Consider the following 18,141-nt stretch of genomic DNA (forward strand, 5'->3'; position numbering starts at 1 on the left):
TATACAACTATGTATGGGGGAGCTTTGGGGAGAGAAAGGAAAAAAAAAAAAAAATCTTTAAAAAAAAGAATGGTGGTTAACACCAGAAGATAATGTTGAATTCTGCAGATTTGCCTGCCAATAGAAAAGAGGATATTAGCATGTTGAACAGAATATGCTCAATAAACAGGGTGGTGCACTGAGTCCTGAAGGAGTGATGTATATTTAATTATCTTGGCCCATATTGCTAGTTCCAAGATCTATTTTCTTATCTATTTTTATTAGATTTCTGAATTATAAGTGGGTTACAGGTAATAGAAGAACAGATTTCTGAAAGTTTGTTTTCTTTAAAGGAGATTTGATAAGTTCAATTTGACTTTGTGAGGCCAAATTCAAAGGTATTAGGTGAAAGTAAAATCTCCTCAAACTCAGCACACTTTGGTTGGCATAACTTAAATGCTGCTAATTTCTTATCTACATATTTAAAGTTGTGGGCAGACCTGGCCCATTCTGGCAGTGCTTTGATTTTTCTCTTGATTTTGATATTTGAAGGAAGCAAAGTTTATCTAGCACTCTCTCCTTTTGGAGTTTCACCTCATTAATGCAAGTGTTTGGCTGTTAGAACTTTTTCAAGGTAGTAGATATTTTTATTAATAGTATGAGAGAGATGACTGGAGATGATGAATAGGGAGTGTTTGAGAAATGACCCAGAGTCAGTGGACAGGTTCTTTGTATGGGATCCTTAAATGAATGCGAATCCAGTAGAGTGGTTTGAAGATATAGGTGGTAATTATGTTTCTTTATACGTTTGAGAAGGCAGGTAGCAGCGTTCTCCACAAGCTGGAGTCTGGAGAGCAGGCATTTCACGAGGCGCTAGAGAAGGGAATTACAGCAGTCAAAGAAAGAAGAGATGTAAGTATGGATGAAGGTTTTCCATAAGTGGAGTCGAGGCGGCTGCATATGTAGGCAGGTTCAGAAATACTTATGAATGGATTAGTGTTGATAAGCAGGTCAAGTTGACAAGGAGAGGATCAAGAAGAACTTTTGAAAATAAGTGTGGGATGAGAGAGAGAACATGTTTCTTTAAGTTTTTTTTTTTTTTGAGGAAGGTTAGCCCTGAGCTAACATCCGTGCCCATCTTCCTCTACTTTATATGTGGGACGCCTACGACAGCATGGCTTGTCAAACGGTGCCATGTCCGCACCCGGGATCCAAACCGGTGAACCCCAGGCCGCCAAAGTGGAATGTGCGCACTTAACCACTGTGCCACTGGGCCGGCCCCTATCTAAGTTTTTGATGTTTACTCTTACCCAAACTAATTTAGTCCATTCTTACTACAGGAAGTTATATTGGGAGGCCTAGGAGTTGGAAGTGGGGAGAAGAAAAATCGATAGGCTATTGTTCATGGCATATCTTAGTTGATGATTAGTGGTGAAAATACTGGAGAATGTCAAGTTTCATGAAGCTTATTGAGTTGAATATAATATATTCAATATAATTGAGTATAAAGCTTTTGTTGTTCCTAAGAGCTATTGACTGTAGTTTTGGAATAATTTTAAAAGTATGATATAATGTGTTAAAATAGTAGTACCTCTGTACCAAAATTTGTGGACCAAATAAATATTCATCTCTTGTCAGTTTAAATTGCCACCTTTTAAGTTTTTTTTTTAATAGTCTATTGTTGTACCAAAGCCTTTGTTAATCAGCCACATTAATTCCCATTTTATACTTCTGAAAACAGTATTTTCTTGCCAGCTTTTTTTCTTGCGTGGGTTACCAGGTAGACAGATATTCATTAAGTAGATTCTTGACTTTAATTTATTAAATATGTAGATGGGGAAAGAGGGTAATTTTGCATTTGATCCAGTTTAAAAACTGATCTATCATTTGAAATTTTCACCTTTGTGTACAGATCTTACCTCTCAATTAATAGCCACTTAAGCCAATGATTTTCAGTCTTTTTCATCACTATTAAACATGCTAGGAGATAGATGAGGGACTGGATTTATGGTACAATAAATTCAACAGAATCTGCTGCATATGCTTTATATATAAAGTAAATGGTTCACAAATTGAGGTCATTAACTATTATTAATAATGAGTTTTTAGTGACCTATGTAACTAGTGACCTTGATACACCAGAGGTTGAAAGCTCCTGCTTTAGGTAGTTTGGATGAGAGATACTCTCTTGATTTCTTATAAAAAGTGATATTACATGTAGAAACTAGAATCTATGCTATATAGAAATAAGATAACAATTCCAGTTCCAATGATTGCTGTTACATATTGCTTATTATATATAAACACTATTGAAGAGTTTACATATGTTGTTTGAGGCAGGTAGGATAGCATCTCCATTTAAGACATAGGCATGGAGAAGTTAAGTAAGTTATCAGAGATAGTTAAGGACACAGTAAGGATGTGAACATAGGTCTTTCTGTCTCCAATTCTGGTTTTTAAGTACTTACTGTATTATACTTGAAAGAGCAGGCAATTTGTATGTGTTGATTAAGAGTGGGGTAGAATATCAGTGTAATTACCTTTCTTCTGCTTGAACTTTTACTTTCTGAGTATTCTAGCAACTATATTTTCCTGCCCATCAGGAAAGACACCACTGTTACATGTAGTGGTAAATTTATTCTAGGTATTTGGAGTGCATTTGGCTAGAATGGACAAAAGTATACTTTTACTGCTTGATGTTTTTAATGACCAGTATTAATTTACAAAAGATGTCAAGACCATTTACGGCTAGTTTCTTCTTTGGAATAGCTTAAAAAATATTTCTCACTCGAAAATATTTTGTTGGTTTTCCTTCTTTAATATTTCAGTGTCTTTTTATTAGAGTGATTATTTACTTATGTAGCCAGTTTGATAATGGAAGATGTTTTATAGCCCCTGCCAGAAAGAGAATTATAACCTTGAGTTGTGCTTAATGGTCAAAACAACGAGTTCCCCCTTGTTGTAAGGTCCAATCTCGTCATGAGAAATTCAATCTGAATCATTTAGAAGTTAGCTGACATTTTCTAAAACATGTTAACACCTTAAGGCAAAATTTCTGTGCCCTTCTTTTTTCACATTTACTTTATATTAAAATTATTTGTTTAATGCACCTGGAAATTGGAGAGATCAATTAGAAGTCTTTGTAGCTATTAGATTTACAAAACTGGTTGGTTAGGAAATGAAGCTTTCTTAACATTAACTAACTGTAGTGTGCAGGCTTTTTCATAGTTCGCAGTCTTACTCATATTCCTAGCAATGTACTAATGTAATCATTACTTTTGCTTTAAAATGTTACGTTTGTCTAGTTTGTAATTTTATTCTGATATGGAAAAGTTGGCAGTTACTCCATGAGAGAAATTAGTCCTAGGAAATGAAGTAAAAAATGAGTTGTTTGTGTTTAAAATTTTCTTAGAATAGTATATCTTAGATTATGTCAAATAACAGTTTCATTATATTTTAAGTCTCAATTTTCTTTTATTTATATAGGTTAATGAACTTTCTGAGGAAGAAGAGGAAGATGAAAAATTGGAACATATAGAAGAACTTCCAGAAGAGGGTGCAGAAAAATCAAATGACATACCAGAGGTGGTACAATTAAGGATGACTGAAAACATCCTGGAGCCAAATAGTGTTACAGCATCAACAAGGTAGTATTTCGTTTGAAAGAACTTTAGCTTTTGAGTCTTTCACTCTAGATGTAGATTTACTCAAGCACTAAATCAGACAAATTGTTAACAGTATGTGAAAGATTGGTTTGTGTATGAAAAAGAGCAACAAGAAAATTTTAAAGAAGCAACCTTGCTAAGGAATTTTCAGTTATTAGCATTTATACCTTTCTTTAAAAGTATAACCTCTTACATCCATTTCTTCTTAAAGTTTATTTAGCCAGCCCTGGTGGTCTAGTGGTTAAGATTTGGCACTCTTACCACCGCACATGGATTTGTTTCCTGGTCAGGGACCCAGACCACCCCCATCTGTCGGTTGTCATACTGTGGCTGCTGCATGTTGCTGTGATGCTGAAAGCTATGCTGCTGGTATTTCCGATACCAAGAGGGTCACCCATGGTGGACAGGCTTCAGTGGAGCTTCAAAACTAAGACAGGCTAGGAGGGAGGATCTGGCCACTTAACTTCCAAAAAAATTAGCCATGAAGACCCTATGAATAGTGGAACATTGTCTGATAGAGCACTGGAAGGTGAGAGGCTGGCACAGTAAGACTGGGCAGGGTTCACTTCTGCTGTACACAGGGTCACTAGGAGTTGGAATCAACTGGACAGCACTAACAACAGCAAAGTTTGTTTTTGTATTATTAGCATATTAGTTGGGTTGAGTAAAATTTCAGAACCTTTGGAAATAGAATTGCTAGAGAAAGACAGTGGTTGAATTGACTTGTATTTCTAGCTTCTAGGCTAGAAGAACTAGGTTGAACTAGGTTGTAAGGAGAGAACTCTGTGATCCATTAAGATAGTACTTTCCAATCTTTTTCATGTATAAAGTGATAATATTTATATGACATACTGGATAAAGTTGGTAAATGTCATAGGCTGGAGGCACTATCCAGCACATAGCTGGGACCATTGGACACACTGTTTAGGAAGCTTTAGAGAATTCAAGAACTCCCCATACGTAGCTCTAGGTTTGCTAAATTCTCTGCTAATTCTCTGTAAAGCTCCATGGTTTACTAACCCTTTCTAATTAGGGGGACAGCTATATATTTAGGCCACTAGATATTTTTTGTTAAATTTGTGTTCAATGGAATGGTGGTTAAAGAGCGCATTTAAGAGTCAGAAAGCAAAATATCATTTAAAAATAACTAGTAATATCTAAAGGAGGAACTATCCAATGTTATTTGGAAAAATGTTAAAGAAATTTAAAATTTATATTGCTAAATGAAATAATTACATTTCTCAATGAGCCTCTAGATCTTTATCTTATATATTGTTTCTTCAGACATGTTTGTAATTGTGGTGTATTAACATGTTTGTTTACTCTTTTGCCCTTGATTTAACATTTAATTTGTGCTTTTCTGTGTTTCCATGACCTTCTGATTTATTTTTTGATGACCTCACAAGTAGATTCTTGAGATTTTAACTATATCTTAATTTTATGTTTGCTGTCATTCTCTTTTTTGAACGTTTTGAGTTATTTCATTTAGCTTGTCAATACTATACTGCTGCTAAGCAACCATTGTTCTTAGGCCCTTTTTTCCTTCTTTTGAATCATTTTGATACATTTATTAGGCTTAAAGAGTGAACTTTTCTATGGCTTTTGATAAGTATTTCCAAACTGCTTAAGTAGAGACTTGGCCAAATTTACATTGCCATTAGCAATATTTTCTTGAGGACCTGAAAACAATAGATTTAAATGGGGTGTTAGAGTTATGCTCTCCAGTAAGGTGGCCACTAGCCACATGTGGCTATTTAAACGTAAACCAATTAAAATTAAATAAAATTTAAAAATCACTTTCACAATTGTACTAGCCACATTTCAAGTGCTCAGTAGTCATATGTGATTAGTGGCTGCTATATTGGACAGTGCAGATATAGAACATTTCTATTATTGCAAAAATTTCTTTTGGATAATGCTGATTTAGAGGGGTAAATTTGTTAAGTTTTTTTATTTGTTTAATTTCCAGCAAGATTAAACATTGTTTCAAATGCACATTACTAATAGTTTCTTCTCTTTGGTCATTCATCTAGTTTTGTAGAGAATTCTCCTTCTCTTCAACATAGTCATTTTTAGATGGATTTGTTGGAGATTTGGTGGTAGTTGGGATTCCTTAATTGGAAGTCATAGAAACAGACCTTGGTTAAAGGAAAGAAAAAAGGCAATTTATTAGAAGAATGCTGGATAGATCAGAGTCGAAAGGAAAACCAGAGATAAGAACATGGGCATCTCTGGAGAATTTAGTAACAAAGGGTCATGGAGGAATCTCTTTAGCATGTGACTATTGCTCTGAGAGTTCCAAGTATCTCCTTCCGTCTGTCATTCTATTCAAGATCAGATTCCTGTGGGGTGGCAGAGGAGAGGGTCTGGCCTAAACTGGGTCAAGTGTCCATCCCTCTGGTCATGGTGGAGCTAGTCATTGTAATTTATATGTCTCCCAAGACCATTGGATAGAGAAAGGAGCTAGTTTGCCAAAGGAAAATGGGGCTGTTACCAAAAGAAAGGGGTAGGAAAATCAGGCAGGAAAAATCAGTGTGTCTGCCATAGTAGTCTTCTGGATTTACTGATAATATTTATACATTTCAGTTAATATTTATATATTAACTTTTTATTTTAGTTTTGGCTGGTTGCATAAAGGTAAAAAATACATTCTTTGATTACCTATCTTGGACAAAAGAAAAGTAGGAGAGAACTATCCCTGGAATGCACAGAGCCTAGTGAATAGGGAGCTCTCAGATTGGTTTTAGGGAATTAGTGGAGACTGTATTGCATGAAACTGGAGATTAAACTTTTGGTAACTTAATGTTTCATCTTTTTGAGTTTTTCTCTGAGGTAGTTTGCAAACATTTACTGGAAATTTAGGTAGCCTACTTTGTATTTCTCTTCAGAAGTAGCTGTAGGAAGATATGTTAGAAACCTAAGGGAAATAAACATTTAGTGACAGTTTTCAAATTTCTGGTTTCAAACATTATACAGTCATGTGCTGTATAATGTCATTTCAGTCAATGATGGACCACATATATGACAGTGGTCCCATAAGTGGTACCATATAGCCTAGGTATGCAGTAGTCTATACCATCTAGATTTGTTTAAGTACACTCTGTGATGTTTGTACCATGACGAAATTGCCTAATGATGTATATCTCAGAACATATCCCCATCATTAAACGACAGATGACTGTACTGTTAAAAATTAGCGAGGACTCCAAAACCTTTGTTAATTTTGATTATACCTATTGGCATTTACCATATTATAAATTGAAACAGCATATGTAAACCACTGGGAGTGTTTCTTTATTGACTTATACTTTGGAAGACACTTATATTTGTAGCTGAAATACAACTATTTATGACGGAACAGTTGTTTTGTTTTTTTCCCCTCCCCAAAGCCCCAGTACATAGTTGCATATCCTAGTTGTAAGTCTTCCTAGTTCTTCTATGTGGGAGCCGCCACAGCATGGCTTGATGAGCAGTGTGTAGGTCCGTGCCCAGGATCTAAACCAGCAAACCCTGGGTCGCCAAAGTGGCACATGTGAACTTAACTGCTATGCCACCAGGCTGGCCCACAGAACAGTTTTTTAATTGATAAATTATTCCTCCTTTATTAGTTTTAAGTCAGTGGTTCTCAAACTTTTTGGTCTTATGACCCCGATACACACTTAAAAATTGCTAAGAATCCCAAATAGCTTTTGTTTCTGTGTGTTATAGCTATTGGTATTTTCTTTATTAGGAATTAAAACTGAGAAATTTATTTTTTAAAGTAGCAATAAGCCTATTGCATGTTAATGTAAAATTTTTAATCAAAATTAACTGTTTTCCAAATCTCCAAAATTTTTAGTGAGAAATTTTTTAGTGGCATTATTTTACATTTTTATAAACCTCTTTATCTGGTTTAATAGATGACAGCTGGATTCTTACATTTTCTTCTGCATTTAGTTTGTTGCCATATGTTGGTTGAAGTATGTGAAGAAAATCTTGCATCGCACCAGTATGTAATTGGAAAAAGGAGGAGAATTTTTATAGCCTTTTCAGATAATTATAGATACTCTTCTTTGACAATACACCAAAATTTGATAAGTGGTAGTTTCTTAAAGGTTATTTGTAATGTGGAACCTGAAACCGTATCTGTGAATTTTTTCTACTCTGATCTGTTGGTCTTTCTTGCACTTTAAGAGAATCTTTTACCCATGTAACATTGGTCATTTGGAAAATACTGCTTCTCCGAGTTATTCAGATCTTCCAAATGATGATACTTTTTAGCTCATGGTTTTTAATATCACCACTGATTGTATCAAAAACATCCTTAAGAGGGCTGGCCCCGTGGCTGAGTGGTTAAGTTCGTGCGCTCTGCTGCAGGCAGCCCAGTGTTTCGTTGGTTCGAATCCTGGGCGCGGACATGGCACTGCTCATCAAACCATGCTGCGGCAGTGTCCCACATGCCACAACTGGAAGGACCCACAACGAAGAATATGCAACTATGTACTGGGGGGCTTTGGGGAGAAAGAGGAAAAAATAAAATCTTTGAAAAAAAAAAAAATCCTTAAGTACTGGGATGCTATTGAGCATATGGTGGAGGGTATAGGTTTTCCAGAATTCCAATTTTTGCTTGAAAACTCGGATTTTATCAGTAGTCAGTTGTCTTTCTTGAAGTAAGTCTTGCTTATTTTGGGGAAAATGTTGGCCAGATAATTCAAGTTGGAATAACTGTAGTTTGTCAGTCTATCTGTCCAGTAAAAATGGTGTTTCATGATAAAAGTTCAACTCTCAACTCAAACAAGAGAAGCATTTTAGTAAGCTATGCAGCAGAAATACTTTATGTCTACTTCCCATTTGCTGCACCAAATATTAAAAAATATATTCAAGGGCTGAGGTAAAATTAATAATTTTTACTGCTTCATCAAGGACCAGCCCCGTTTTAAAAAAATCGCAAGTGGGTGCTGCTGAAGAATGCGATGGCCGTGGTACAGTTTGGTACCACTTGCCTGGACTTATGCTAAGACTCCAAGCAGTTTTTTCTACCATTAATTTTGCGTCATCATGCAAATATCATCACAGTGAAAAAGGCAAATATTATAAAAATAGTTTTGATCTTTTGGTTGACAGACTGCCTTTTGAGAACCAATGGTTTGAATATTTGGTATGAATTGTATTGATTGGTGTATTTGTGCATCTGTTATTTCTATATATTGTTTGCAGTTAGCCATATTTTGTTAAGATTTGAGTTCAGAGTGGAAAAGATGGTGGGGTTTAGGAGATGGGTACCCTAGGGTGCACAAAAAGCAGTTTTGGTTGCTTTTTAGGCTCAGTCTTATCCATGAAGTCCTTGGAAGTCTCAAGATTGTTTTTTTTCTAAAAATTTTTTTTTTTTTAAGATTTTATTTTTCCTTTTTCTCCCCAAAGCCCCCCAGTACATAGTTGTGTATTTTTGGGCCATGTCCACGCCCAGGATTTGAACTGGGGAAACCCTGGGCTGCCGAAGCCAAGTGTGTGAACTTAACCATTCGGCCATGGGGCTGGCCCCCTCAAGATTGTTTTTAAAGTGCCTGTGTCTGTAGGTGAAAAATTATTGCTTTATATCCACGTATTTATCTGTCATTTGGCTTTGTTGTTTAAATATGCAAATTTTAGGGGAATCTTTACCTTTAAAAAATTTAAAGGAGGTAGATGAGTTCTGAAGAGTTCTTAACTTTCTTTTTTCTGTGCTTCATAATCTTTTTCTTAGGCTGTATCAGAAAGGTTTATTTTGGCTTGAGGTTTAGGTAACCTTTAATTTATACTCATGCTTACAGAGCCAAAAATCAAAACAGTTAATTGGCATTATTATAAAGTTCATTTAAAATTGTACTTTTGGGCCGGCCCCATGGCCGAGTGGTTAAGTTTGCACGCTCTGCTTCCATGGCCCTGGGTTTCACCAGTTCGGATTCTGGGCCCCGACCTAGCACCACTCATCGGGCCATGCTGAGGTGGCATCCCACTTAGCAGAGCCAGGACAATCTACAACTAGAATATACAATTATATTCAGGGAGAAGAAGAAAAAAAAAGATTGGCAACAGGTATTAGCTCAGGTGCCAGTCTTTAGAAAAAAAAATAAAGTTGTGCTTTTAATACCTTGTTAAAACTTGGAATTTAGAAAGAATGAGAAATTCACTATTCTCTTTAGGGGCTGTTGATGCTAGAGGTTCATTTTTGTGAATTCATTCATTGGTTTCTGATGGTTCAATTTTAGGTGTGATGCAGGAAAGAGGGTATAGTGATTAAGGAAGAGCTCTCAGTGTATGGTTTTGAGATTGGTCTCCACTTCATTCTGTGGATGCCTTATTTTTGAGGAAATGTGCCTTCAGTTGACTACAGGGGCGTGAGAAATGTAGTAGTAACTTTTACTTTTTCTTTCAGCCATTAAGTCAGGTAGTTTGCAAAATATTTCAGTCGACAGATTTTATCAATTCACCACATTTTCATTTACTTTGGTGGGAGTATCAGAAACGTTGGGTGGGAAAAGGTAGAATTTATGCTTTGGGTCATAAGAAAGTTATATTAAAGTAAAACATTTTTTAAAGTACTAGAGCATAATAGATATTGACAGGTTCTCTCCCTCCCTCCCTTTGCCCTATAAATAATGCTTTTGATATTTTTAAGACTTACGGTTATTGTAACTTACTGACTTTCTATAGTGAGGAATCTTTCAGTTTACTCTTGTCGTTAGGTAGAGGGTACTCCCAAGGGTGATGGGGAAAGTGAAAAAGGGTTTTTGTTTTTGGCTTGAAAGGGATATGTGATTTTTGTTTTCTGTTTTGTTTTATATATTTATTTTTTTAACCACGGTTTTTCACTGGTAATTTTGGCATGGTTCTGGCATAAATTATCTGGAAATCATCCTAATTTTGGATTTGAAAAATTAATGCTTTTCTGAAAATGAATAATAAACAATTTTACTCTACCTGTTGTGCATCTGTTTTAGTAATTTCTTGTTTGTTGTAATTTATATCCTTGATTATAGTAGTATGACTAATGGAAACAGACAGATTGGTTTTTCTGCTAGGCTTAAATATTTTTATAGGAGTTCTAGCCAGATACAGAATTTTGTCCCCTTTTGCCTACCTCCCACAAAGTTGCAGAATACTTGGGGAGAAATTTGTGGACTATTGATAGAGTCCCTCCTTCTCAGTAGTTACCTCAGGTAGCAGCCTGCTTCTGTTTAGACTGAAGCTCTGATAGTTGCTCAGAAGCTTTTATAAGTCCATCACCATCCTTTGTGGTATTTGAAGTGTCTTTACTTGATGTTTTGTTGGGAGAAGCCATGGTATTCAAGAATGGCTTCCAAGGCTCTATTGCACAGGTAAAGTGATCCTTATCAGATTTAACTGAAGCAGAGCTGCAGTACTTTTGTTGAACTATTGTTTGTAACATTAAATATTTACAATTGGGAAATTAAAATAATAGTTGATCCCTATGATGATTGTGTTTGAATTACAAAAAATTAATAATTGGAATAAATGGCTGTAAGAGTGATTATATGTTCTCAAGAAGATTATGTGATTGTAGGCAGATTTGAAAATAGAGTTAAAAGCAGAAGAGAGAAAAGGTCAGAGAATGGGGCTGGCCCCGTGGCCGAGTGGTTAAGTTCGTGCGCTCCGCTACAGGCGGCCCAGTGTTTTGTTGGTTTGAATCCTGGGCGCGGACATGGCACTGCTCATCAGGCCATGCTGAGGCGGCGTCCCACATGCCACAACTAGGAGGACCCACAACGAAGAATATGCAACTATGTACCGAGGGGCTTTGGGGAGAAAGAGGAAAAAAATAAAATCTTTAAAAAAAAAAAAAAGGTCAGAGAATGACTACAGTTTTTAGTGTTAAACTTGACTGAAGACTTTAAAATATGTACCTTGTGATTCATGTTTGTCCTTTCAGTCTGCTCTTCCTGATCTTGGAGTTTAGTGAAAACACTTAGCATTTTTAGGTAGTCTTTATGGCGTCTGTCTATAGTCCCTAAATAATTTGACCTTAAATGTATCCGCAGTTATTTTTCTTGTGTCTTTATTAACCAGAACCCACATCCTTATGATATTTATGCTGTTTTGCTGCGGCTGAAGATGTATAACTGTATTGATAAATCTTTTACAGTCATAGGTGTGTGTTAACTCTGGTTTGTGCATAAGTGCTTTTAACCCACAGAACTTGGCTCAAGTCTGAAAACAAAGAATAATTAAATTCTTTGAAATCTGAAAACTAAATCAGTCCTTTGTCCTTCAGAAGCTCAGAGAACAAAGTTGTACAGTCCATTTTGTAGCTTTGTGGGTGACAATCTGATTCAGAAAGTGCAAAATCTATTTATTTGATTTGTTTACTGTGGCTTTTCAGGGTGGGGAGAGGGTCCTTGTTGAAAGGAGCTGTTTATTTGATTGTCCCAGCATATAGCCTTCAGGGCTGAAGAATCTTACTGTTATACTACTAATGTAGCTTGCTGACCACTACTTTTTATATATTTGTAATTTAATTCCAATAGCATTTAAAAGGGGTAGGAAATAAAAAGATCAACTCCTCTGCCTACCCATCCAATTTAAGACTATCAGAACTTTTGCTCTTTTTTGGTCTTTTGGATAACTGGAAAATCCTGGTAAAGTTTACTCTTTTTGGAGGCTAGATATTGATCTAAGCCAGTGTTTCTTAAATTTATTAGAATGGATGAAAATCATCACTGGTGCTTGTTAAAAATGTAGACTCTTGGGGCCCTACCTCAGAGTTTGGGGAGGGACCCAGGAATCTACTTTTTTGAAGCCTTTTTTTGAATTGGGAAATAAAAACATACATACAGAAATAAGCGTAAAACAAATGTGTAGCAAAACAAGTTAGTAAGAAGCAAATATCCATGTAACCACCACCCAGATTTAGAAATAAACACTGATAGCACCCTAGCGGGTCTCACATTTCTGATCCCTACCCTCTGCACTAAAGGTAACCACTATGCTGATTATGGCATCAACTTCCTTGCATATTTTTGCGCTTTATGAAAATTAAATCTGACTGCATGTGTATTTTTGATCCAGTTTCTTTTGCTAAACATTATATGTGAAATTCATTTCTGTTGTTGCATGTCACTGTGGTTTATTCATTTCATTGCTGGTAAAGTATTCCATTATATAATTATACCACAATGATCCAATTTACTGTTGTGGACAATTGGATTGTTTTAACTTTTTGGCTATTGTGAATAACATTACCATGTACATTCTTCTGTACATTTTCTGGTGCACACATCATACATATGAAGACATAAACCTGTCTTTCAACTTCAGTAAATATTGCCAAATTATTTTCCAAAATGCTTAAAATTTATATCCTCACTAATAGTGTATGAGTATTCCCATTGCTTCCCTTCCTTACCATCACTTGATATTAACTATTCTGGAGGATGTATAATAGTATTTTGTTGTCATTTTAATAAGGTCTATCCCTTTTTCATATGTGTATTGGCCAGTTCCTTCTTTTGTGAAATGCCTGTTCAAGTCTGTTTCCTAATTTTTTATTGAATTTTTCTTTTCTTATTGAATTGTAGGAGCCCTTTTAAAATGTGTTGCAAATTTCCTTTTGCCATTGTATATTGTGCCTTTTCCTTCTCATATTGTCTTCTGATGAATAATTCTGATTTTAATCAAGTTTATCCTTCTTTTCCCTTTGTGGTTAATGCTTGTGACTGGCTTAAGAAATCTTTTTAAAAATATACATTTCTATATTATCTTCTAAAAGGTGTGTCATTTTACCTCTCCTTTTAGGTCTATAATTTACCTGGAATTGATCTTTGTCTCTGATATGTGAGAGGGGGCCAAGTAACCTTTTCCAGTATGGATACCAAGTTGTTCTAGTACTCATTTTTGGGAAGACTGTCTTTTGCCTGTTGTGCCCCCTTTGTTCTAAATCAAGTGTATGTGCATGGGTTCGTTTCTGTTCTGTTTGTCTATTCTTGTGCCAATACCATGCTATTTTATTTACTTTGGCTTTATGGTATTTGAGGTCTGGGATAGGGTCCAGATCTCCAATAAAAACACTGTCATTCCAGGAGAGTCTGATACAGGTGGTCCATGGATGACATCCTGTTTTAGGGGTAGTAAGAAAGCTCCCAAATTCTAGTTTAATCTCTACTAGCCTATGTGTGTAATTACTGTAAAAACACATTTATTAAATGTAGCCATTTTGATATATAGTTGCATACTTTACTTATGCACATATAAAAACATTTTTTCATATATTTCTTAATCTTTATGAACATCAATAATTGAAAAATGGTCCATTGAGTGTACTATAGTCCATTTTGTATATTTATTTGCTGATATTTCTTAAAAATAATTCTGTAAATGCGGTAAAATTTTAATTATAGAATCTAGATGGTGGATCTGAGGGTGTTTATGTACAACTTTTCTGCGTGTTTGAAAATGTTTATAATATTGTAAAAAAATAATGCTTCAAAGAACACCTTATAGTGTAAAGTTTTTTTTTTTAATTTAGGTTAGACTTTTTTTTTTGAGAAAGAGTGATTATCCCTGAGCTATTTATTATCTGCTGCCAATCCTCCTCTTTTTGCTGAGGAAGACTGGCCCTGAGCTAACATCCGTGCCCATCTTCCTCTACTTTATATGTGGGACGCCTACCACAGCATGGCTTGCCAGGTGGTGCCATGTCTGCACCCGGGATCCGAACTGGTGAACCCCGGGCTGCCAAAGCGGAACATGCGCACTTAACTGCTGCGCTACCAGGCCAGCCCTTAGGATAGATTTTAGTAGGTTTGATAGACTCTCTAGATAGAATTGCAGATGTGGAATTTCTGAGTTAAAGCATGCATACTTTTAGGGCTCTTTAAAACACTTTGCCAAGTTGATTTCCCTAAGAGTTTTACTAATTTACCATCTCACCAGCAACATGAGTGTCAGTTTCATGCCTTTATCATTTTAGTATATTAAGATCAGCAAAAATATATATTAGTTCTATCTTAATCATTATTTTAAATTTGTGTTCCTAGTTAGGTTGATTATTTTTCTTTTATTTAATTCTTTGTGAATTGTTTTGTGTCTATTTGTCTACTAGCATTTTACTGATAGTCTAATCTGACAAAAAAAGGGTGAGAAAATTCCTCTGGGAGAATAAGTAGATGGCTAACAATGGCAAATTTGGAAAAGAGCAGAGAAGATATAAGCTCAATCAAAAATTAAAACATGATATAAAGCTTCAGTAACAGATGGATGGACTAAGTAGTTGAGAATTAGAACTTTTTGCGAATTTGCTGTCAGATAGAGCAAAGGCTCACCAGAAATCACAAAATAAATGGTGAAGAGAAGGGTGTTGGATTTATAAATTTTCTTCACACCATTCAACGTACTATTCTGTCAGTGGATTACAGTTAGGTATTAAAAATAAAATGAATATTTTTACATAGGTATGGAATTGTCTAAGCTTAGAGATTACAGATATTACTGAGGAAAATATAACAGATAACACCATGTAAAGATTGGACTTTAATAATTAAATAGCGACTCATAACCAAAATTAAAAAAATATAAACAATAGATCATTGCAGTAAAATAATCAGAAAAAGATCTATCATCTTAGTTGACATTTAAACACTCTTTAGGGAAAGCCTCATTTATCTTTGTTTTTTGTTTTTTCCTGCATAAGTCACTAAATATTTAACTTTCAACTCACCTGAAACTATTAGAAATAGACTGATGGCTGCACTCTTCTTTGTGCACATATATGTGATTTTTTTCCCCCAGGTCTTCCTCATTTCAAAAATAAAGTCCCAAAAAGCTTCATTTAAATATGAAAATATTTTTAAGTACTTCTCTTAAGGGTATCAGCATGAAAGCATTTAGAGCTAAGAATAGTCCATTCATGAAAACGAGAATAATATTGGCAGTTAAAAAATTTTTTTTAAAGCTAGGAGAGGTGGTGTGTACCAAACCAGGATGGCTTACTGTTGTCTGATAAAGCAGTTGTGCAGTTTGCTACTGTTGTGTTTGATCTAAGGGAGACCTGAAGATTACTGGGTGAATGGTAAATGATGTTCATTGTGTTCCTACAGATAGCCTGAGAATATTAACCTGATGGATCCCATTCCTCATGTTGGTTAGAATTTCTGTTAGCATATTTTATAGAGGATCTTCATAAAACTAATTTAAATTCACTTTTTAAAAATGACTCTTTTTATTGAAGAATGACATGCATACAGAAAAGTTCACAAATCATAAGGTCATTGAATTATCAGAAAGAGAACTCAGCTTGTATGACCACTACCTGGGTCATTTGCTCCTGTCCCTTCTCAAATACTACCATCTCCCTGTTCCCCAAAAGTAGCCAATGTCTTACTTCTATTGTTGTAATTAGTTTTTCCTGCTACTGATTTTTTTTCCTTTAAAGATCAACTTTATTGAGTTATAATTTTCATACAATAAAATGCACCTATTCTATAAATGCAAACATACACATATTTACACCTGTTAACATCCACCACAGTCAAGATAGAGACTATTTTTATCACCTCACATGCTTCTTTACAGTAAATCCTGCCCCCTCCCCCCTAGTCTATGGCCCCAGGCAACCACTGATCTGTTTCTGTCACTGTATGGATTAGTTTTGCCTATTTTAGAATTTCATGTAAATGGAGTCACATATTGTAGATACTCGTGTCTGGCTTCTTTTGTGTGGCGTAATGTTTTTGAGATTCATGTTGTTGCATGTATCAGTTGTTCATGTCTTTTATGAAAAAATGCCGAGTATGTTCCATTGTAGGGATATATTCCACACTTTGTTTATGCATTCACCTGTTAGGGTAGATTAATGTTTTGAGCTATTATAAATAAAACTGCTATGCTTGTGCAAGTCTTCTTATGGACTTATGCTTTCATTTCTCTTGAGTAAATACCTGGGAGTACAGTTTGCTGGGTTGTTTGGTAAGTTTTATAAGAAACTGCCAAACTGGTTTCCAAAGTGGTTGGAATGTTTTGTATTCCTACCAGCATTGTGTGAAAGTCCTAGTTGCTTCACTTCCTCACCAACACTTTAATTTTAAGCATTTTAGTGGTATCCACATTTCATTGTGTGTTTAAGTTGCACTTTTGATAACTGTGGTAAAAATGAGGCTGTTATTGGGGCTGGCCTGGTGGCGTAGCAGTTAAGTTTGCACGCTCTGCTGCAGCGGCCTGGGGTTCACTGGTTCAGATCCTGGATGCAGACCTATGTATCACCCATCAAGCCATACTGTGGCAGGTGTCTCACATATAAACTACAGGAAGATGGGCACAGATGTTAGCTCAGGGCCAATCTTCCTCAGCAAAAAGAAGAGGATTGGCAGTGGATGTTAGCTCAGGGCTAATCTTCCTCAAAAAAAAAAAAGGAGGCTATTATCTATATTTTTATAACTATGAGTAGATAGTATAGTGCAAAATTTGCTGAGGAGAGTCTATTACTGCCACAGTGAATGAGGTGGTCTGAATTTTCGTATCCATTTTGCCTTTTCTTTTTGTAGCTTGAGAACATTCTCAGAGTAGTAGCACATGCTATTACTTCTGGCAAGGAGTACAGGCTAGCACTGAGGCCTTCCTTCATACTATCCTAAATGGGATGCTTTTGTTGGGCCAGTCAGTAGTCAGGTTCTTTTCCTTCAGCCTTGGGATAGGTTGGTGTTTCTCCAAGTGAGCTCTAAGTGAAGTAGTTGGCTACACACACACACACACGCACACACTATGTATATTTAAGGATCTTTTTGTGTGAAAAATGATTTCTTTAGAGAATTAGAATCATACATGCTCTCCTGGTTATGTCAAGATAGTGCAAATGTGGCAGTTTTCAGCACGTTTTGTAGTCATTTAGTATTGGAAAATTTTATAGCTAATTTCTTTCTCTGATTACAGTGCCCATATATCTCCTATCAGCATCTTACCAGCCTCTGCAGAGTAAGTAGTATACTTATAGAAGATAATTATAAAATTTTTTAAAAGTATTACTAAACATTAGAAATTAAAATCATGTATTTGTTGTGCTTACTTTGAGGAAGGATTGCACTTAAGACAGTTAAACTAGTTAGTATTTTATGTACTGCAGTAGGAACAAATGGAGAAGGAACATGTTGCACTAATGCACAAAATAAAGATGAGCTTTCCTCAGATGATTTTTTTGTTCTTTTGAAATGATTGAAAAATGTCATTAGAGCTTTTTTTTAAATTAAGTTTTAGCATGAAGACTTCATGTAAAAAATATAGATAGTATACTTACAGTTTCTTTTATTTAGCTGAATGTTGGTAAGTTGCTTTATAAATGTAGCATTGACAAGTCTTTTTAAATGGCTGTCTATATAGTACTGAGGAATGAATTATTGGGACAACTGATCCTTCCCACCTCAGTAGTAGTGGTGACATTATGATTGATTTGTGTAATACCAATTTGGGCAAATTTCATTTTAAATTTTAAGGCAGTATCATGTATTCCTTGTATGTATTTCTTTCTACACTC

At 35.4% G+C, this 18,141-nt stretch overlaps 1 protein-coding gene across 18 annotated transcripts in view; it reads left to right on the forward strand.

The window, feature by feature from the left end:
* The window catches only part of FAM13B (family with sequence similarity 13 member B), a 97,442-nt gene that overhangs the window by 24,462 nt on the left and 54,839 nt on the right, over window positions 1-18,141 (forward strand). For 9 of the 18 annotated variants that reach the window (XM_070517313.1, XM_014853780.3, XM_070517316.1 and 6 more), the window contains 3 exons: window positions 796-891; window positions 3,466-3,626; window positions 17,544-17,585. In XM_070517313.1, the coding sequence (XP_070373414.1) occupies window positions 796-891; window positions 3,466-3,626; window positions 17,544-17,585 (299 nt within the window). The remainder of the gene's footprint in view (window positions 1-795; window positions 892-3,465; window positions 3,627-17,543; window positions 17,586-18,141) is intronic. The other 9 variants (XM_014853783.3, XM_014853787.3, XM_070517317.1 and 6 more) reach the window with 1 other exon arrangement.

This window comes from Equus asinus, chromosome 9, assembly GCF_041296235.1.
Source record: "Equus asinus isolate D_3611 breed Donkey chromosome 9, EquAss-T2T_v2, whole genome shotgun sequence".
Taxonomy (NCBI): domain Eukaryota; kingdom Metazoa; phylum Chordata; class Mammalia; order Perissodactyla; family Equidae; genus Equus; species Equus asinus.